This window comes from Microtus ochrogaster, unplaced genomic scaffold (assembly GCF_000317375.1).
Source record: "Microtus ochrogaster isolate Prairie Vole_2 unplaced genomic scaffold, MicOch1.0 UNK41, whole genome shotgun sequence".
NCBI lineage: Eukaryota > Metazoa > Chordata > Mammalia > Rodentia > Cricetidae > Microtus > Microtus ochrogaster.
The window spans coordinates 2047705-2069919 of record NW_004949139.1 but is presented as its reverse complement, the minus strand read 5'-3'; the positions used below and the strand labels follow the sequence as shown (position 1 = coordinate 2069919).

General features: G+C 39.4%; 1 protein-coding gene and 1 non-coding gene across 8 annotated transcripts in view; one reads left to right on the top strand and one right to left on the bottom strand.

The window, feature by feature from the left end:
- Nup98 (nucleoporin 98) overlaps window positions 1-22215 on the top strand; it is a 90871-nt gene that overhangs the window by 54474 nt on the left and 14182 nt on the right. For all 7 annotated transcript variants that reach the window (XM_013354359.1, XM_013354358.1, XM_013354357.2 and 4 more), the window contains 8 exons: window positions 395-533; window positions 1344-1521; window positions 3110-3274; window positions 11319-11501; window positions 12128-12281; window positions 15788-16217; window positions 17943-18172; window positions 20528-20794. In XM_013354359.1, coding sequence (XP_013209813.1) covers window positions 395-533; window positions 1344-1521; window positions 3110-3274; window positions 11319-11501; window positions 12128-12281; window positions 15788-16217; window positions 17943-18172; window positions 20528-20794 — 1746 coding nt within the window. The remainder of the gene's footprint in view (window positions 1-394; window positions 534-1343; window positions 1522-3109; window positions 3275-11318; window positions 11502-12127; window positions 12282-15787; window positions 16218-17942; window positions 18173-20527; window positions 20795-22215) is intronic.
- On the bottom strand, window positions 9665-9769 carry LOC113458521. Its single transcript, XR_003378889.1, has one exon. It is a non-coding gene; the product is annotated as a U6 spliceosomal RNA (small nuclear RNA).

Here is a 22215-nt window from a genome sequence, read left to right as displayed (position 1 = left end):
GAATAAATTTACTTTGTGATGTTGTATGACCGAATCTGCCTCTGGAGTGCTGGATTCCACCCAGCCATGATACTGTATTTTAAAAGGGCTCAAGTATTTTCATTTGGCAGATTAGGAAGCAAATTGTTCATAAAGCAGCACTACAGATACTTGGGAAGATTTGAGAATGCAAAAATGTAAACTGGAGGTGTTGCATCTGATAATAATGTAACACCATTCCTCTTTTCCCATCCTTGCCATGTTTAGGAGGCAGGTAGCCACTTGATGAATTTTTAGAAGGCTTAAAACACTGATACTACAGTTTGCATATTCTTCATTGCTAATCATTACAGATTAAAAGAGGTTTTTGCTCCTTTATATAGGATTTTTTTAAACTATTTGCTCTGAATTTTAGGATATGGTTCCATCTATTTTGAAGGAGATGTAAATTTGACAAATCTAAATTTGGATGATATTGTGCATATCCGAAGGAAAGAAGTTATTGTCTATGTAGATGATAACCAAAAGCCCCCTGTGGGCGAAGGGCTAAATAGGTATGAGTTTTTTTACATATAAAAATAACTAAATTGGATTTTTTCCTATACTTTTATTTGAATGTATAAGTGGTAATGATGTTGTGACTTTAGGATTCATATCTTTTCCTTAATAGTAACATGTCCAGGCGCTACTTTCAGGAACTTTGAACACTGGCAATTTTGGTTTGCTTTTGTTTAATTTTACTGACCAAGTGAGCACCATAAAATGAGTGTGTGTGTTTTCTGTATTACTCTTGTTCTGCTGCTGGCACACTTACCTATTTTAGTGTGATATTTTTAAACTTTGTTGTTGTTTTTTTAAGTGCATTTTCTTGCCATATATTGCATGAAGCGTGGTGGAGGTTAGACAGAGTCTTACACTACAACCCTGTATGGGCTTGAACTCAAAAGTCCCTTTCCTCTGCTTCTGTCGTCGTCTTTCTACTTTCGTGTTCTATACACTGCATGCATGAATTAAGTCTGTATTCTACACATGAGAGAGAGCATTCAGTATTAGAGTTTGGCTTACTTTGCTTAATGTAATGATCTCTATTTTCCTACAAATACCATGATTTCTTTCTTCTTTGAGGGAAAAAAATCCGCTTTGTGTATATACCACTTCCTTCTCCATACGTCAGTTCCCTAGGTCGGTACCTCATTTCGGGCATTGTATGCCTAAGGTTCTTCAGGTACATAGCCAGGAATGGTATAACTGGGTCATATTGTAGTTGTATTATTAAAATTTTAGAGAGACTCAGGCTTCCATAGTGGTTATACCTTTTTTTGTAAGTATAAATCATTTCTGTTTTGCCTGTTTCTACTTCACAGGAAGGCTGAAGTTACATTGGATGGAGTTTGGCCAACAGATAAAACATCCCGGTGTTTAATAAAGAGCCCAGATCGACTTGCTGATATCAATTATGAGGGGAGATTGGAAGCAGTCTCAAGGAAGCAAGGAGCCCAATTCAAGGAGTACCGGCCTGAAACTGGTTCTTGGGTGTTTAAGGTATAGTTCCTTCACCCAGTTTCTACTTTTGGCATCACAAAATGAATTCATCAGAAATCTTTGTCTCTTGGTAAAGTAGGTCTTCCAAAAACGTTGGTGGGTGTATGTATCATCAATGTCAGGCCTCTTCTTATCACTGTGTAGCCCTAACTGACCTGAAACTTGGTTTGTAGAAGCTGTCCTTGAACTCTGTGTGCTGTTATCTTAATGCTGGGATTAAAGGCTGAAGGCGTGCACTCTGGGCAGTGGTTGCTGCACCCAAACCCAGCACTTGGGAAGCAGTGGATCTCTGTGAGTTCGAAACCACCCTGGTAGGACAGACTCCAAAGCTACACAGAGAAACCCTATTTCAAACCATCTGAATGAATGAATGAATGAATGAATGAAGGAAGGAAGGAAGGAAGGAAGGAAGGAAGGAAGGAAGGCAGGCAGGCAGGCATACACCACAACAACCAACTAATCTTACTGTTTGAAAGAGAGTCTCTTACTGAACCTGAAGCTCTCTGGTCCAGGAAGACTGACTGGCCAGCTAAACTCCAAGGACCCAAGTGCCTGTGCCTCTGCAGTGCTGAGATTGTGGTTATGGTGGCCTTGCCAGTTTCTTTTTGTTGGGATAGGGAAGATCTGCTAACCTCAGGTACCCATCACTTCATGGTGAACACTTTACACATCTCCCTAGCTCTAATAGATGTAGCTTTCCCCCTTTACAGTTCTTGTTTATATATGTGTGCAAATGTGTGGGGACAGAAAATGTCAGAGTGTACAGCACATGTCAGAAGACAACCTATGGGAGTGGGTTCTCTGTACTGGGGTCTTGGGAATCAAAATCAGATATTTCAGCAGGTATCTTTACCTCCAGTCTTGTAATTTTTACTTCTAAACACTTTTGAAAGTACAGAGTTTGGCTGCTACTTGTTCTGTATAGTCTTACCCAATAGTTTCTTCTTCTAGGCTGGTTGGGGGATTTAGTTGGTTGAAGGCTGTTGTGTAGGTAGAGAACAGTTAGTTAGTATATATCAGGATTCATGGATGATTGCATTTTAACTCTTGTTTATTTGTTGGCTTTGGTTTTTCAAGTCGGGGTTTCACTGTTTCACCCTGGCTGTCCTAGAACTTGCTTTGTAGACCTAACTGGCCTTGGATGTCAAGTAGATTCATCTGCCTCTGCCTCCCTAGTGCTGGGACTAAAGATGTGTACCAGCATGCCTGATTCATTGTATATTCATAGCATATATTAATTTAATTTTGAGCAACTATTATATGCACTGAAAGCTGTCAAAATCATAGGAAACATGCTGCCATTAACATTTTATTTTACTTTATTTAAAATTTGTTTATTCATTTATTTATATTTATTTCTGTGCTCTGTACCTTTGGAAGCCAGAACCGGGTATTGGGTCTCCTGGAGGTAGAGTTTTGCAGTCCTCTGGAAGACAAGCCACTACTTTTGAATTGCTGAGCTGTCTATCTGTCCAGTTCCTGCTTTAATTATTTTAATATCTCTCACCTTTGTCTTTTTTTCAAAGGTAGCTATTATAGAAAAGAATATTATTAAAAGTTGACTTTGCTGTGTTTCTTTTCTTTCTAGGTCTCCCATTTTTCTAAATATGGCCTTCAAGATTCTGATGAAGAGGAGGAAGAACACCCACCCAAAACTACTTCAAAGAAGTTGAAGACCGCCCCTTTGCCCCCTGCAAGCCAGGCAGCTCCTTTCCAGATGACTCTTAATGGCAAACCTGCTCCTACACCTCAGGTAGAGAAAGGACAGTGAATGTAAATGGAACAGTGATAAAGACGTCAAAGCAGTCCCGCAGCTTTTCAGCTACACAGTCCTGGGACCTGATAAGTCCAAGGGAGGCTGAGGTGGTACAGGATGCTAGTAATTACTCAACAGTTAAAGAATTCTCTTGCTGTTTGGATCATTCTTCTACAGATTGTAATTCTCAATTTTTCTCATCTGGACTTGTAATTTTTGATCACTGGTCAACTTGAGATAGAATTTTTCTTGTGTAGGGTTGATGCAAAGTAAATCCTACTTTTATTGATTTTGTGATGTGCAGTCTGATCTTGATCTTTACTTTTTAAATCTTGATCCATTGCTTTTTAAAAGATTAGCTTTCTATAAGAGTTTTTAATTCCATTTTCTCAAGTTTGCTTATATTTCAAACTCATGACACTGTATTTTAATAATCTTTATGAAAATAGATAATTTTAAAAGCTATTAAATTATTTAGTGTGTAGAAAATAAGGACTGCATTGTTTATTACAAATATTTGTATCATACACTTTTTCACTGTTGTTAAACCAATATCAACCTTTTGTCCTTTAAAGGGAAAGGTTTGTAAATTAATTGAATACCTACTGGTAAAGAGATTTACTTTAATTTGGATGTCATTTATATGCAATCAAGTTATAGAAATATTTTTAACTTACTGACATACTCCCTCTAAGAAGAGTTATTTATGAGACTTTGTAAAACACCCTCTACCTCTCAGCTGCTAAAAGCAGGGCCTTTGGAATTTTCCATGTTACAATTCTTTTGGCTGCTCAAATGTGTGATTTTTATGATTTATTAAATAATTTCTGGGGAGGCACTTTCTGGAGAGTCTTGTGTGTGACACGTTTAATGTGTAGAGACTGGAAGGGGAGGCTATGATAAATGTGAAAGTTGAAACTGTTGACTTTTAAGGTTTTTGTTTGTTTTTGTTTTTTGAGACAGGGTTTCTCTGTATAGCCCTGCATATCCTGGAACTAGCTCTGTAGATCAGTCTGGCCTTGATTTCCCAAGGGCTGGAATTAAAAGGTGTGGTTTGCCACAGCTGGTTAGCTTTTAAGTTTTATCTATTTGTTTGTTGTTTTTGGTTTTTTTCTAGGCAGGGTTTCTCTATAGCTTTGGAACCTGTACTGGAACTCCCTCTGTAGACCAGGCTAACCTCAAACTCACAGAGATCTGCCTGCCTCTGCCTTCCAAGTGCTAGGATTAAAGTCGTATGCCATCGCCACCCAGCAGATTTTTTTAGTTTTATAATACTGGTAGTATTTAAAATATTGCCATTACAAACCTCTGCTAATAAATCTGTTAATGACTTAGGAAGCATTGGAAGTCAGATTTCTGAGTTTGAAGCCAGCATGATCGAGCTAGTAAGACATTCCCAGTAAATAGAGACAGGATTTCTCTGTGTAGTCCTGGCTTTCCTAGAACTCACTTTAAGAACTCAGAGATCTGCCTGCCTCTGCATGAGCAAACACGTTTTTTTTATCCATTTTTTTTGTGTCCGTGCGACTCCTATCCCATTATTTTTTTTAAAATATTTATTTATTATTTATACAATATTCTGTCTGTGTGTATGCCTGCAGGCCAGAATAGGGCACCAGACCTCATTACAGATGGTTTTGAGCCACCATGTGGTTGCTGAGAATTGAACTCAGGACCTTTGGAAGAGTAGGCAATGCTCTTAACCACTGAGCCATCTCTCCAGCCCCCTATCCCATATTTTTTTAATCTTTTCTAAAAACAGCCTTTTTTTTCTGCTAATAAACATTATGTAAGGTCTTAGATATATGACTGAAAAGGAAAAGCTTCATCTGTAGGTAAGCAGAACAAATTTATGTTAGTAATATGTTAGTAATCAGCTTTAGTCACCAGAATTAAACACTGGGAAAAGAATCTAAATTCCTAAAATGACAGTATAGTAGGCAAGGCTAATTGCAAAGCTCAGAGCAAAAGCTATCTCAGAACAAGTTCTAGCCAAGAGAGAACTGGTAAGGATTCATACTGGGCAAATAGAACACAGTGAACATGAGTACCACCGGGATTGAAGAAGTTGGTTTGCAGAAATGAGAGGGATGTTATATGTGCATGCATTATGTGCTCTGCTCTGGAGCACCCTTCCTATTCCCTGGTGACATTTGAGGGATTGGCTAATTATTATTAGTTTCTTTACTCGGCACAGGAAACTACCTGAACTATCAGAATGAACAGAACGGGGTCAGAGTTGCCATTGTCACACATCACACTGTTGCGTCCTTCCCAGAGAGACCGATTGCTACAAGGCGTTCCCGAAGTCTGATGAAAGACTCCCTCAGTCCCCCAGTTTACCACAGATGGAAGGGTTGTCTCTTGGGCTGTTCTGGAAAGTTCGCCTTTTATTTTAAGGATCACATTTATACAGCACAGCTTTTTATCCATTAGTTTCAGTTCTGTGTTTCCAGGTGGTCTATAAACCTTGCTTTGCACCTTTAAAAGCTGGTATAACAAAGCAACAAGAAAACACATTTTTGTATGATCTGTAACTTTCAGGTGAGAGAATGTTCACTCACTTAATTAAATTGCTGTGGGACTGTTGTCGTCTGTAGTTTATGCTCCTGATGTGATCTTCTGGTTTCTAGATGACTGCATAGTAGTCTAGAGCACTTGACTTTGGTTACTTAGATCATCCATCACTTCACTTCCAGGGGATTCAGACATACTTAATTTTTAATAATTCTCCCCAGCTGGATGATGGTGTTGGGACAGGTTTTGAAACTGAAAGACCTGAAACGTCTTGACACTCAGGTAGATGTAGCTTTTTCCCCACCCTTAGTTCAAGATAGTTATCTTTCTCAGAAACATGTTCAGTCAGTAAGTTTATTTAAAGAAATATAAAAGCAAATTAAAGTTTTTTTCATATGTATGAATATTTTGTCTGCATGTATATGTGTGACATATTGTGCTCCTGGTGCCTGTGCAAAATGTGGAAGCAGTAGGTCCCTAGAGCTGGTGTCATGAGTGATTGTGGGCACTGTGTGAACACTGGAGACCAAACCTTTGCCCCGAAAGAGCAGCAAATGTTCTTACTGCTGAGCCATCTCTCCATCCCCAATTTTAAAACTTTTTTTCCCCAGGAAAAAAAGGTATCACAATTTAGGATAAGATTTATGTATGTTGTGACTTGAAATAAAAGGACTTCTAAACATTGTGTGTGTGTGTGTGTGTGTGTGTGTGTGTGTGTGTGTGTGTGTGTGTGTCCACAATTTACTTCCAGATATTATTAAGCATTTTGGTTTTCTTATTAATTTAAAAATCAAATATAAGCTAATATAATATAGGATTTATCCCTCATGCAGAATTTTTAGAATGTAAATTACAAGACACAAGGCTTTGAAAGCCTAATGCATAATTTCTTTTGAAGAGAATACAGTATTATTGACAACTAGTTTTCAAACAAAACTATGAGAAAATACTCTTTATAGTTAGAATACAAGTTCTCTTTAGGTAGGCAATAGTAGTAGTTGTATTGGACCAACTTAATTGGCTAAAAGAGTAATATCAACTATAAAAATTTGATATTGGTCCAGGACAGGCTCCAAAGCCACAGAGAAACCCTGTCTCGAAAAATCAAAAAAAACCAAAAAAACAAAAAAAAAACTTGATCTTGGACTGGTCGCTTATTCTTTCTTAGTTTTTTTCTTCCTTCCTTCCTTTATTAATTTAAGAACATCTTGAGTTATCTCACTTTTCCCTTGGAATAAAGAGGGGTGAATTTTAAGTATTGACCATGTTGGTTAGATGTAAAAGATTACATATTGAGTGTAAAAATAAACTTTTCTTGCTGATAGCTAGCAGTGGCAGTGCATGCCTTTAATCACAGCACTTGAGAAGCAGAAGCAGGTGGATTTCTGGGATTGAGGCCAGCCTGGTCTGTAGAGCGATTTCCAGGATAGACTCAACCTACACAGAGATGCTGTCATGAAACAACAAAAAAATTTTGTAAATCATGGAAGGTTTTCAGTTGTGAACCTACCTTCAAATTTTCAGATTATCAATTTATAGATAATTCTTGTAAGTAATATTTCTAATTCATCAAACACCTTGTAGGAAAGGAAGTCAAGTTGATGCCAAGTCAACTTTCCCTGTACATACCTTTCCTTCCCATAGACCTCAGGAGTTGTTCTCCCCACTCCTTTTCAGTTTACAGCATTTTTTTATTCTCTGACTTTGAAGAAGTATCTAGTCTGCGCTGATTTCTTTCTTTCTCTCTTTTTGTTTTTCGGAGACAGGATTTCTCTGTGTAGCCTTGGCTGTCCTAGACCTTGCTCTGTGAGATTGACCTGCCTCGGCCTCCTGAGTGCTGGAATTAAAGGTGTGCACCACGGCCTGGCCAAGATTTTTTAAGATTTTAGGGTAATTTATTGAAATTTCTTAGGTGCACTCTACTAAGTCCATGTGCAGGGATTCCCAGACCTTTGCCGGTTCCTCAGGTTTATGGTATTTCCTTTCCTGCTTGTCCATATACTAGGTGATGTCATCTACCTTTAACAGCTGTGTGTGAACATGAACATAGAAAACGTTGATCTTCAGCATTCTTCATCACTGTATATCCTGGGTCCCTTTTGTCTATAATCTAGTCATTTTATGGAACCCTCCCACTTTGCCTACAAGTGCTGTGGGTAAGGATTTCCTGGTGGATTGTTTTCCCTGTGTTAAGTAGTACAGGAAGTTGATACCATGCCTCCTTCCATCTCCACGCACAGTCCTCAGTCTTGATCCTTTTTTGGTCAGTTGCTTTGTTTTTGTTTTTTGTTTTGCTGTGTACCAGATGCTTTATTAGGTGGAAAGCACAAAGCATGTGTTCGTTGAATGTGGAACTTAAGTAATTGATGTTCTTGTTACTAAATACAGAATATCGTCAACCATAATTCCTGTTTTCATAGCTTCACTACCTGTCAGACACACACACACACACACACACACACACAAATTATATATATATAATAAATTTTGATACGTGATGTTAAATAGGAAGAACCAGGTAATGTGGAAGCCAAAACCAGTATCGTGTCCTGCTGATCTGATGGGGAATATTACAGTGTTTGTTGAAAGGGAACTCTGGCTGAGAGAGTAGCTCAGCTTAGCCTGTGCTCACGAGCACGTACATGGCCCTTGGTTCCATTCCCAGTACTGTCACTCCCAAAATGAGTTGTTAGGCCAGGTGTGATGTGTCAAACCTTTAATCCTATTACTTGGGACACAGGAGAGTGAATATCTTGAGTTTAAGGTCAGTTTGTTCTACATAGTGAGTTTCAGGGCAGTCAGGGCTACACAGAGAGACCCTGTCTAAAGACCATACTAGGAGCCAGGCATTGGTGGTGCACGCCTTTAATCCTAGCACTCGGGAGGCAGAGACGGGCAGATCTCTGTGAGTTCGAAGCCAGCCTGATCTGCAAGAGCTAGTTCTAGGACAGGCTACAAAGCTACAGAGAAACCCTGTCTTGAAAAACAAAAATACCTTTGGAAATGTTTGGGATTCCAGGATTATTCTTACTAGACACCTACTTTAGCACTGAGGTCCATCCTACAATTTTACAGCATAAGAGTGATGTTAAATGCTATTAGATTCGCCGTCAGTCATGCCAGTTTCGTCTGGCAGTGCTTATTGTCAAAGCCATCTGTGTCCTTGAACAAGTCAGGAATGTGCTGTGCTCCTCGGCTTGGGACCTTAGTCCAGTGGGAACATTATCTAGCGTTAGTAAAGCAGTCTTTGGGTAGTGTCTACATTTTAAGTGCTTATATGCCTTGTACATTTTTTAAGTGACATTGAAACCTTGTCTTCAAAAAAAGAGGAAAACTTGCCATATCACAGCATTCATTTAAAATGTAACATAAGCCGGGTGGTGGTGGTGGCACACGTCGCCTTTAATCCCAGCACTCAAGAGCTAGTTCCAGGACAGGCTCCAAAGCTACAGAGAAACCGTGTCTATAAATGAATGAATGAATGAATGAATGAATAAATAAATAAATAAATAAATAAATAGATAGAGTAGCATAAAATAGGCACTCCTGAAAAATCCAAACATTGTGCAGGGATCACCTATGTAAGTTATAGCTTGATAAGAGAAATAATTTATAGTACCTTTTGTATTGAAAATGTTTATGAATTGTAGTCATTTGTTAGCACACTGTATTAAATTCTATATGTTTAAATTTATGAAACAATCGTGTATTGGATTAGTTAATTTATAGTGCACTGCCATTTTATAAGCCTTAACCTTTTACCATAAGCTATCTTGTGAGTGGTTTGTGCTACACATGTTACAGGTATGTATAGAGACCATAGTAATAGGTGTCTTCCTCTCTCACTGTCCATGTTACATCTTTGAGACTCTTAATACGGAACGCTTCACGAGTTTGCATGTCATCTTTGCACAGGGGCCATGCTAATCTTCTGTATCGTTCCAATGTTAGTATATGTGCTGCCGAAGTGAGCACGAGACAAGGTTTCGAACTGAACCTGGCACTTACTGTTTAGCTAGACTAGCTAGCTAGCAAGCTCCAGAGAGCCTCCTGCTTGTGCCCTACAGTGATTGACTTCTTGCATTTGTGCTGGGGAATCTAAACTTAAGACCTTAAACGGTACTGACTAGACCAAATTATTTTGTCATTATTATGTCTTTAAAATTGCTTTATAATGTAAATGTAACTTTTTGAAAATAGTTTATTTTATGAGCATTGATTGGTTTTTGTTTTTGTTTTTGCCTGTATATATGTATGTCTGTGTAAGGGTGTCAGATCCTCTGAAACTGGAGTTATAGACAGTTGTGAGCTGTCATGTAGATGCTGGGAATTAAACCCAGATCCTCTGAAAGAACAGCCAGTGTTCTTTATTGCTGAGCCATTTCTCCAGCCCCTGTAAATATAACTTTTGATTCTTTAAAACAAAAAGAATTGGAGTTGTCTGTAATACTGTCGCTTGTTTAGCTTTTCAGGGAAAGTAAGTGTGGACCTTTCTCATACTCCACATCAGACTGCACACACATTGCACTTGTTACTCTAGTCACTCAGAAGAGTACGTTCTAGAACCAAAATTATTAACTACAAGTTTATAGCTGAGCGGTAGTGGCGCACGCCTTTAATACCAGCATTTGGAAGGCAGGCAGGCTGGTCTTAGTTCGAGGCCAGCCTGGTCTGCAAAGCAAATTCCAGGGCAGCAATGGTATAGAGAAACCCTATCTTGAAAAACCAACAAAACAAAAAATTCAAAGATTGGAGCTTGAGAGACCCAGATTCAAATCCCAGCACCCACATGGTGGCTTATAGCCATCTGTAACTCCAGTCCCAGGTTTTTGTTTTTGTTTTTGTTTTTTTTTAATTTATTTATTATGTATACAACTTTCTGCCTCCACACGCCAGAGGAGGGCACCAGATCTCTTTACAGATGGTTTTGGAGCCAACCATGTGGTTGCTGGGAATTGAACTCAGGACCTCCGGAAGAGCAGACAGTGCTCTTAACCTCTGAGCCATTTCTCCAGCCCCCAGTCCCAGGTTTTTTAAGGCTGTCCTCTAGCCTTTTCTACCACCAGGCACACAAAGGTGCATGTACATACATGCAAACAAAACAAACACATTAAATACAAGGGAATAAATGTAATTATTTGCACACTAAATGTAATTTGAGAGAGTGCCTGTGCTTAATAATTATTTCTCTTTTTTAAGTTACTTCCGAGTCATTGGGAGGACAGGGTAACCCTATATAGATCAGGAATTATAGTTACTAACAAAGGGAGATACGGTATAACCTTTGTCTCTAAGTACCGCTGCATGGTTGTTGGCTTAGATCTAGATCCTGCTTCATGCTAATTCCAGAAGGATGGTCCGTGAACCATTTGTGTCCCAGATTCGTAGAGAGGCAATTAGTATTGAAGCCTTTAGCAAATCCCTCATCTCTTAGAATATGCAGAATATTTCTAGATCATATTCTGAGTAAAGTTTATCTGATGTACCACTAATCTGTTTGCTTCTCTGTTTTTGCTGTCTGCAGAGCCAGAGCCCAGAAGTCGAACAGTTAGGGAGGGTTGTGGAACTGGACAGTGACATGGTAGATATCACCCAGGAGCCAGTTTTGGATTCTGTGTTAGAAGAGAGCATGCCTGAGGATCAGGAGCCTGTGTCTGCTTCAACACACATTGCATCTTCACTGGGAATTAATCCACATGTCTTACAGGTGACGTTCTGGCCCTCCTTACTATGGCAGAAAGCCAAACTAATATTTAATATCTGTGTGACATCATACCTCTTCTTTGATTATACATTTTAGACTATTGAGAGTTCAGTATAATGGAAGGAAATAGGCCAGTTTCACAGGTGGTTTTTGTTTTTCCTGCTTAAAATCAGAAGATCTGTTAACAATTGCCAGTACTAAGTTCTATTAATATATATTAATTTATATTAATATATATTTATAGAATATATTAATATATTATACTACTTTACAGAGTAGTCTTGAGGTTTCAAACTTAGAAATCTTAGAAACATGGTAAATACGGGCTGAATTTCTCTTTATAGCTGCAGCCTTTTTGTGTGAGTTTAGCCTTTGGCTTATGTTTGACTTTAAAATTATATATTCAGCAAATAATAGTAATCACTGTGTGCCAGGACTGGTGGAACACAGTAAATACAAGACGAGAATTGCATGAGTTCAGTTTTTGAGGCACATGCAGTGAAGTACTGTGTTGGTCGCAAAACTGTACACTTGTTCTGGGCTATTTTTTGGCTCATATAAACTGTATTTTTCTTTTATGGTCTTTCATTTATGGGAAGTAGTCATTCTATAGATAGTGCCTTTTTTAGATCATGAAGGCATCCTTGCTTGTTGGTGAAGAAGATGTAGATGCGGTGGATCAACGCTTCAGTCACTTCCCCTCCAAAGGAGATACTGTTCAAGAAATCTGTTCTCCTAGGCTCCCCATTTCGGCCTCCCACTCATCAAAATCCCGCTCAATAGGTACAGTATAAAATGTGCTGTTTCTCAAGAAACTGTTGAGTTAGATCCTTCTAAGCTGAATGGATTTCTCTAGCAGAACCCCTAAAAGCCATATGAATAACAATAGGCATTTTTAAATATCCATTATAATCTTACTATCCAAGACAGGGAGATTGCTATGAGTTTGAGGTTTACCAGAGTAACACAGCCAGACCAAGGGAGCTGGAGAGATGGCTTAACAGTTAGAGGACTTGTTCTTGGAGAGGATCCCAAATGAGTGAGTTCTCAGAACCCACATAGTGGCTTATAACCCTCTGTTGTCCGATTCCAAAGGATCTGACACCCTCTTCTGGCCTCCCTAGCCACCAGGCATACGCATGATATGTATACATTCATTTAGGCACTCTCACACATTAAATAATTTCTTTTAAAAAATGTAAATGGGTCAGTAAAGTAAGTGGCTTAGTATACAAAAGTACTTGTCTGATACCTGAGGTTGGTCTCTAGAATCCATATGGTGGAAGGATAGAAATGACTCCCTGACATTGTCCTCTGAACTCCATATGTATACCGTGGTGTGTGATGTTTTGTTTGTGCTGTAACAAACACAGCTTGCCTGAAGATCAGAGTGTGGTGCTAGCCACACTAGTTAGCCACAGAAGCCAGGCATTATGGCTTACACCTTTAATCCTAGTTTTTGGGAGACAGAGGCAGACAGATTCTAAGTTCAAGGCCCTCCTGGACTACACAAATTGAGTCATTTTAAAAGAAACAGAGCCAGGTAGTGGTGGCTCACACCTTTAATCCCAGTACTAGGGAAGTAGAGACAGAAAGTGACATGGCTAGGCAGAGAAAGGAATATGCAGCAGGAGGAAATAGGAGCTCGGGCATTCAGTCTGAGGGTTTTATTATTAAGACCAATTAGATTCATGATACACCATGGCACATGTATGCAACCTACATGCACACACAAATGAATAATATTTTAAAACAAAAAGGTCAGGTTACAGACAGTGGCAAGTTTTTAAACATCATAAATAGTTCTGTATAATGAAAACGTGTTTTTTGAGGAGCGTGTTTTAATCACTTGTGAATGTGAATTACGAATTAAGGACTAATGTCTTAAATTCTAACACAATACTAAGAAGATTTCACAAATTGCCATGTTCTTTTTATGTTGTAAGTCCTTTCATTCTCTTTGCTGCTTTCTAGGATCTTTTCCCAAGAAAAATTTCACTCCTTTCCCCTAAACCTTTGAATAGTCCTGTGGGGTAAATCACATAGTAGAGTTTAAACTTTTCCTAGTAGCATTACTACTAGGTTATAGTTTATGGAGTACTGGGCTGGAGGAATGGTTCAGCAGTTAAAAGCATTGACTGCTTTCCCAGAGGACGTGGCTTCAATTTTCAGTTTCCTCATGGTAGCTCAATACCATTTGTAATTCCACTTTAAGGGTACACAGTGCCCTCTTTGGCCCCTCAGATACTGAAGTATATGGCATACACTCATGCAAGCAAAAACACGAACTTGTTAAATTTTTATCTCCTTAAAAAAAAGGTTATGGATTATTAATATCAGTAAGACTTTAAGCAGTTGTAATTTCAAAATACTTTGAAAGGTAAAGAACTACCAGTAGAAATTTTGTTGATGTTTCCTTAAAAGCTAAATAGGGGCCAAGTGGTGGCGGCGGCACATACCTTTAATTCCAACACTTGAGGCAGAGGCCTCTGTGAGGTTGAGGACAGCCAGAGCTGTTACTCAGAGAAACCCTATCTTGAAGAGAAAAAAAAAAGCTCAGCCGGTAAAGGTGCTTGTCACTAAGCCTGATGACTAACCTAAATTTGATCCCTAGGACCCACATGGTAGACAGAGCAAACCAACTCCTAAAGTGTGTGTCATGGTGCAGACACACTCATATGCGCATGCACAAAACTTCGAAACTAAAATTAAGTGATTGAGGGGCTTACACCAATATTTTCTGTGCAGGCAATGGTGGTGGATGCCTTTAATTTCAACACTCAGGAGGCACAGGCAGGCAGATCTGAGTTCAAGGCCAGCCAGGTTTGCAGAGGAAGTTCCCGGACAGCCAAGGCTGTTAGACATAGAAACCCCGTCTTGAAAAATGTCTATTTTATGTGTATTAAGTGTTCTGTCTATATATATGCAATGTTACATGTGTGTGCAGTGCTTAGAGAGGTAAGAAGAAAGTGTCAGAACTGAAGTTAGGGATGGTTGTGAGCAGCCAACCTGGGTGCTGGGTACCAAACTCATGGTACCAAACTCAGGTCCTCTGCCAAAAGTAAGGAATGCTTTTAACTGAGCCTCCCTCTCTCAAGTCCCTATAGTGTCCTATAGTATATATAGTCTCCATTTCCTCATAGCTAGTAACTTGCCTTTCCCCTTTCTTTGTCCCCTGCTTTCACTAGTCAGCTTTGATCTCCATTTTTTTCTTTCATGTCATCAGAACATAAATAGTATTGAGTATCTATAACATCTAAGACCCTAAATACGAGAAAACATGCAACATTTCAGTTGCATCCATCATTTTTTAAATAATATTATTGCATGTGGGATTTTCAATAAGGACATGACCATTGAGTTTTACCCAGGTTTATCACTCAGTCTTGCTACTTGATAACTTTGGGTTTAGAAAGTTACTTTTCGAGCCCAGTGGTAGTGGCGCTTGCCTAACACTTGGGAGACAGAGGCAGGCAGATCTCGGTGAGTTGAAGGCCAGCCTGATCTACAAGAGCTAGTTTCAGCTCAGGCTCCAAAGCTAGAGAGCAACTGGGGGGCGGGGGGGAGTTACTTTTCTGAGTCCAGCTTCCTCACTTTTTTCTCTCTCTGTCTTTTATTTTTCTATTTTCAAGACAGGGTTTCTCTATTTAACAGCTCTAGCTGTCCTGGAACTAACTTTGTAGACCAGACTGGCATTGGACTCAAATGCAAGGATTAAAGGCGTATACCACTACACCTCGCAGTTTTTTCTTTATAAAATAGTTAAATTTCTTGCTATAATTTCATGGCTGAAAAGATAATTATTGTGAGCTGGAGTAGTGGCTTAGTGTTAAGAGATCTTGTACTGTGCTTACAGAGGACCCTTGATTCCCAGCACCCACATTAGGCAACTCACAGCCACCTGTAACTGGCTCCAGAGGGATTGGGCACATGGCATCCACAGGTAGCTACAGTCATATTGTGTACAGTCATATTGACATACCTACACACATACACATAATATAAAATAAAACCTTTTCTTAAAAGTAATTATGAGCCACACAGTGGTGGCACACTACTCTTAACAGATGACAGGTAGATCAAGGATAAATTGGTCTACATAGTGAGTTCTAAAGCAGCCAGGGATACATTGTAGCCAGAGATACATTGTAGCCAAGTGTGGCGAAGCAGCCTCCACTACATAGTGAGTTCTAGAGCATAAGCTACATAGTGACTATGTATCAAGAAAACAAAAACAGAGCAAAAGTAACATGTTACTTTGGTTTAGAGTCTTTTCCTCCTTGTTTCAGTTGGTGGGTTGCTGCAATCAAAATTTGCAAGTGGAGCTTTTCTTTCACCAAATGCCTCCGTCCAAGAATGTCGCACTCCCAGAACTTCATCTCTAATGAATGTCCCATCCACATCCCCCTGGTCTGTCCCTCTGCCGCTGGCCACTGTGTTTACAGTGCCCAGCCCAGCTCCTGAGGTTCAGCTGAAAACAGTGGGGATACGCAGGCAACCAGGCCTAGTCCCTCTTGAAAAATCTGTTACGTATGGCAAGGGGAAACTCTTGATGGACATGGCCCTATTCATGGGACGTTCGTTTCGGGTTGGTTGGGGCCCCAACTGGATTCTTGCTAACAGTGGAGAACAACTACGTTGCTCTCATGAACCGGAAAATCATCAGGTTGCCGATTCTATGGATTATGGATTCCTGCCCAATCCAGTAGCTGTTAAATCGTGAGTTATGTTTCTTGACGCTTTTTGGGAGTGACAACATAATTGTGGGTTGTTCTGTTATCACGAAAACAAGGTCAGCACCCTGCTTTTTTATCTTTCTATATAGATTTCTTAACCCATGTATTCTATATACTCAGTATCATATATGTTCCTATGTAGTTCCTACAGTTAAGTCTCTGATTTATCATATAGAATGTATTGAGTTTATACAAAATATGTACAATTTTCCTATGTATTTTTATAATACTTAAATTTATACATTTACTGTGGATTAAATGAATATGATTACTTATTTTTGAAGTTGATTTTTGGAAAAATAAAAATCATCAGTCCTTAACCTCACAGAAAAATGAATTCTAAATTTAATTGCTTCTAGCTTATAGTATTATACTATTTTAGAGATTTTGTTTTGTTTTGTTTGTTTTGTTTTTCGAGACAGGGTTTCTCTGTGGTTTTGGAGCCTGTCCTGGAACTAGCTCTTGTAGACCAGGCTGGTCTTGAACTCACAGAGATCCGCCTGCCTCTGCCTTCCGAGTGCTGGGATTAAAGGCGTGTGCCACCACCGCCCGGCGAGATTATTAATATTTTAAAACTTATCAAGGTCAGACTGACTTCATGCTCATCTGAATTTAGACCATACCTGTAATCCCAGCCCTCAAAGATGTGCAGAAAAGATCACAAGTTGAAGGTTATTCTGAGCTATATAGCAAGAATCTAAGAATCTTTTAGAAACTCAAGTGCAAAGAAATAGCCCAGTGGAACAGCACTTACATAGCATGCCCTGGCTTCATTCAGTCTCTGCGACTTCAGTTTAAAACAGACTCTGGCCATGTGTGGTGTGGATACACCCATATCTTGTCATTTGGTTTATGAAGCCTGCAGAGTCAGAAATTCATAGTCTTTCTTGACTATATAACAAGTTCAAGAGCTACATGAGATGTGTCTCATAACTTTGGAATCCAAGTATTTGCAGACTAGGTATTGTACATATAGCTTTTGGCTTTGAGATTTGTAGGTCATCATGAATTAGTGAAGCCAGTAACTACTGACTCCCATCCACACGTGGGCCCTGAGATGTGCTCTGTTGCATTACAATTCATTGGTTTATCCTACATTGTATCATTTATGCATGATTTTATAAACATCAGTATTGGTCATTAGAAATTATTGGTCACTGAGTTTCTATGTTTTATATGTGTAAATATTTGTATATATACAATATAAATAGTTTTTAATATTTCAGTCCATCTCATTAGTCTTTTCAAGATTTAAGGAGCTGAGGCTGGAAAGATGACTTACTTAACTGCCCAGGAGTATTTTCTACTCTTCAGAGGACCCAAGTTTGGTTCTTGGTGCCCTCAGACCTCAGCATACACACATACTTACATACTAATCAATCTTGGAAAATCATTGCTAAAAATAGAACTAAGCTCTGAGAGCTGTGAATGTAGTTCCGTTGGTAGAGTGTTTGTACAGAATGCACAGCATAAATCCACTGTAGTTGCCCGTGTCTACGTGCCTGTAATCCCGTCACTTGGGGAAGTTCAGTGTGATCCTTGCTTACATGCTCCAAGACCAGCCTGGCCTACATGAAACCCTCTCTCTTAAAAAACAAACATTACAGTGAAATGCGTTTTACTCTGTTGGAAATCAGCAAAGAAACAAAGGTTGGTCGTAGGGAAATTTCAGCTATTTATTTTCTGACTCACCTGTTGTTTCTTCTAGTCTGCCTGAATCCCCCTTCAAAGTTCATTTGGAAAAACTCGGTTTGAGAAAAAGGAAGCTGGATGAAGATCTGCAGTTATACCAGATGCCTCTGGAGCTCAAATTAAAGCATAGCACTGTCCATGTAGATGAGCTGTGTCCCCTTGTTGTCCCCAACCCTGGGGTTTCAGTCATTCATGATTATGCAGATTGGGTTAAAGAGGCACCCAGAGATTTACCAGAAGTACAAAGTGAGTACATATTATGCTGCTGGCCTTTGCCCCAGGAGCCAGGTTAACAGTAGTGTGTATTCCAGGAGGATGTATTTCTTCACAGGTATAAGGTGACTTCCTGTGCTTACGTATTCCTGCAGCTCGCCAAGGACAAGAAGAAAGAAATTATGAGTTACAGGCACTCTTATGCCCTTTTTACGTATAAATACTTCCTTTGAAAAGTATAGCTAGTCATCTCTTGGATTTCTGTGATTATATTCCTTCTATTTCAAGCCAGGATATTTAACTGTGTGTCTTGCAAATCATCTTTATAGGGACAGTTTCCTCTCTAAAGTTTTACTGACTTAAAATTTAAAAAATAATAGTAGTGGTAGTGGCCTGAAAGTGAAAGGAAGCCCTTTAACTGACAAATGACAGACATTTAGTAACAGTGCTTGAAGTTTATGTAGGAAGTTTAGATTTACAATTACCGTTGTAATTGTAATCAGGAGATGTGCAGTTATTTGCCCTTTATTGTTATTATTGGCATGTGCTAGCTGTATGTGTGTGTCTAAACATACTTTTATTTTATTTGTGCTCTCATATCCCTGTTACTTTACTTTATCCCTTCTGTATCCCTTCTAGCCTTTTATTATCATGTCTGTCTGTTTTTCAGTGCAAGGTCGCTCTGTGTGGCCCTGTCTATCCTGACCAGGCTATCCTCTAATGCAGAGATCTCCTCCTTCTGCCCCTGCCTCCCAAGTGCTAAGTGTTAAAGGCATATACCACTAAGCATCACTTTTCTTTATCTTTTTAACTTCCTTTTTTCTTAAATTCCACTTACAGAAGAGAACATGGGATACCGATTTTATTTTGTTTTGTTTGGAATCTGACTTATTTTGATTGCCTGCAGATTTACCTTCTGATGCCCTAGTACTTCTTTATTGCTCAGTAAACCTCCACCATGTATTCAGACCACACTTTCTCTGTCCATTACCTCGGTTGGTAGAGATCAAGACTGATACCCTTACTTGACTGTTGGAAGTCATGGTGCAGTCACAGTGGGTATTCAGATATCTCTTAGGAGTTGGCTTTTGTTCTTTGGCTAAATCACCCTGTAGTTACATTTTAGTTTTTTTCAGTCTTCATACTGGCTGCCATAGTGACTAGGCTAATTTACATTTTAACAAATATATAAAACTTCCTTTTCTCTACATGCTGTATCAATCAGTATTTGTATATTTTAATTATTTGGTTTTCATTTTTCTTTAATGTTAATATTAATCATTCCAACTGGGTGAAGTGTAATCTCAAGGGAATTTGGATTTGCATTTCCCTAGTGGCTAAAGGTTTATACTTCATTAGTATAGTGTTGGCTCATTTGTTTAACCATTTATTGATTGTTTGGCGTTTCTTTTTAAAACTTTTTTTAGTATCTTTATTCTGTACGAATCCCATTAGACAAACAACTGGCAAATACCTCCTCCCATTTCATAACTTGTCTTTTGACAGCTGACTCTTACGCCAAGCAGAAGCTCTTTGCTGAGTACATTTTGTCAGCACTGGTTGCTTATTAGGTCTTCAGGAAGTCACTGCATAGTCATGTACAGTATAAATGTCTCAAGTCTTAGATCAAAGTGGGGAGTAGGAATCTATCCTGGGTCTCCTGCACTTGAATGTTCAGTTTTATTAACACCTCTTATTAAGCGGCTGTCTTCTCTCTGGTATTTGGCACCTTTATTAAGACTCGTGGCAGGCTCAACATTACAAAGAGAGAGAGTGTGTGTGCTTGTATATATGTGTACTACTCAAATGTGTGGGGGTCAGCTTGCAGGACAGTAGCCCTATCAGTGGTTCTGTTTCTACCAAAAGTCTCTGGGTCTTAGAATGCAGAAAGAAAACTAGCTCAGACAGTCTGTTGCCGCTGTTGTGGGGAAGTGAGGTGCAGATGGTGAATGATCCCCGCACCTACATGGAGTCTCATCACCATCTTTATCTCCAGTTCCAAGGCTACTGATGCCCTCTTTGGCTTCTGTGGCCACCATATGCACATGGGGCATAGACATACATACATACAAAACATTCATACACAAAAATTTGTTAAAGCGTTTTGTAGTAGAATTTCATTTGGAGAATGATTTCTTGCCTGTCACAGTTAATAACTGTAACTAGGCTAGAGGAATTTAAGGGTCATCAGATTATGTCGTTAGGTAAGTATCACAGGTCCATAGAGTGAGCAAGTATACCCTCCACCTATGCAAATTATAAGTTGAGGTGAATGGGTTGGGAGTTGAGTGTGTGTGGTGGTAATTGATGTGTTTTGACCACAGTTAGTGATAGACTTTCAGCAGTAATCAACAAACTTTCATAGCATTACTTTTTGTGCTTTCTTAGCTCTGAAGCACTGGAGCCTGACATGGACATTATGTGAAGCTCTATGGGGCCACCTAAAGGAGCTTGACAGCCAGCTGGACGAACCCACCGAATACATTCAGGTTCTGGAGCGAAGAAGAGCTTTTTCCCGCTGGCTGTCGTGTACTGCTGCACCTGTGATTGAAGAGGAAGTTTCCTTAACCCGAAGAGACAGTCCCATAGAAGCTGTCTTCAGCTACCTCACAGGCAGTAGGATTAGTGAGGCCTGTTCTCTGGCACAGCAGTCAGGTAGGAATGAGATCCTTTGCATCACTACATTCTTCCTGTGCACTGTCCCTGCCCCTTAATTGTAATTTGCCTTTTATCTGTATTCCAGGAAGATGGCTGCTTCCTCTAGAGACCATGTCTTGTTCTTCTCAACTTAAATATTGTTTATTAAAATTTTGTTGCTTTTGTTATATGCATTTATAGTAAAAACCAGAAACTGTAGATAAGTAGAAAACAATAAGCAAAATCACCCAAATTTTTTTTTTTTTTTTTTTTTTTTTTTTTTTTTTTTTTTTGTTTTTTCTAGACAGGGTTTCTCTTGTGGCTTTGGAGCCTGTCCTGGAACTAGCTCTGTACACCAGGCTGGTCTCGAACTCACAGAGATCCACCTGCCTCTGCCTCCCGAGTGCTGGGATTAAAGGCGTGCGCCACCATCACCCGGCTAAAATCACTCAAATTCTAAGACACATTTTTAGTGTGTGAGCTTTACTTTAGATGGTTATTCTTAGAATCATAAAGCATACATAAATGCATGCCCACAGAACAACATGTACATGTAAACGGTTCACACTTGTTGTCCTAGTTATCCTCATTAATATAGTGGTGAGTGTCCTTGCCTGTCAAAGATAATTTCCTGATGTATATTCTGTTCTTTTCATATAAAATATTATAGATAGCAATAGTCAAGTGCTTCTTAGCAATCTTTTAATATAGCATTGGCATATTCCTTTGGTTCTCTCCCCCCCCCCCCCAGTCTTTCAAGACAGGATATCACTGTTGCTTTGGAGCCTGTCCTGGAAGGAACTCTCTCTATAGACCAGGCTGGCCTCAAAATCACAGAGATCCACATGACTCTGCCTACCGAGTGCTGGGATTAAAGGCGTGGGCTACCACCACCTGGCTTGACATGTGTTTGTTTATGTGTATATGTGTACAAATGAACACAGAAGAGGCTGATGGGTGTCTTCTACTCCTTTGAGCAGGGTCTTTGTGTTTTTGAGGGGCCCACCACCTAGCTCTCAAGTAAATCACACACAGATGTTTATTCTTAGTTATGAATGCCCAGCTTTATCTTTGCTTGTTGCTAGCCAGCTTTTCTTAATTTTCAGACCACTTTTACCTCTGGGCTTTTTCCTTTTCTTGCTTCTGTATATCTTTTTTTGTTTGTTTTGGTTTTGTTTTGTTTTCTTTTTTTTGGGGGGGGGAGGGGTCAAGACAGGGTTTCTCTTGTGGCTTTGGAGCCTGTCCTGGAACTAGCTCTTGTAGACCAGACTGGCCTTGAACTCACAAAGATCGCCTGCCTCTGCCTCTTCCTCATTTCTTCTGTTTATACTCTGCTCGCCAGTTTTGCTTCTCCTTTCTCCTGCCTCACTATTGTCGGTTCAGCTCTTTATTAGACCATCAGGTGTTTTAGACAGGCAAAGAATTAGAGCTTCACAGAG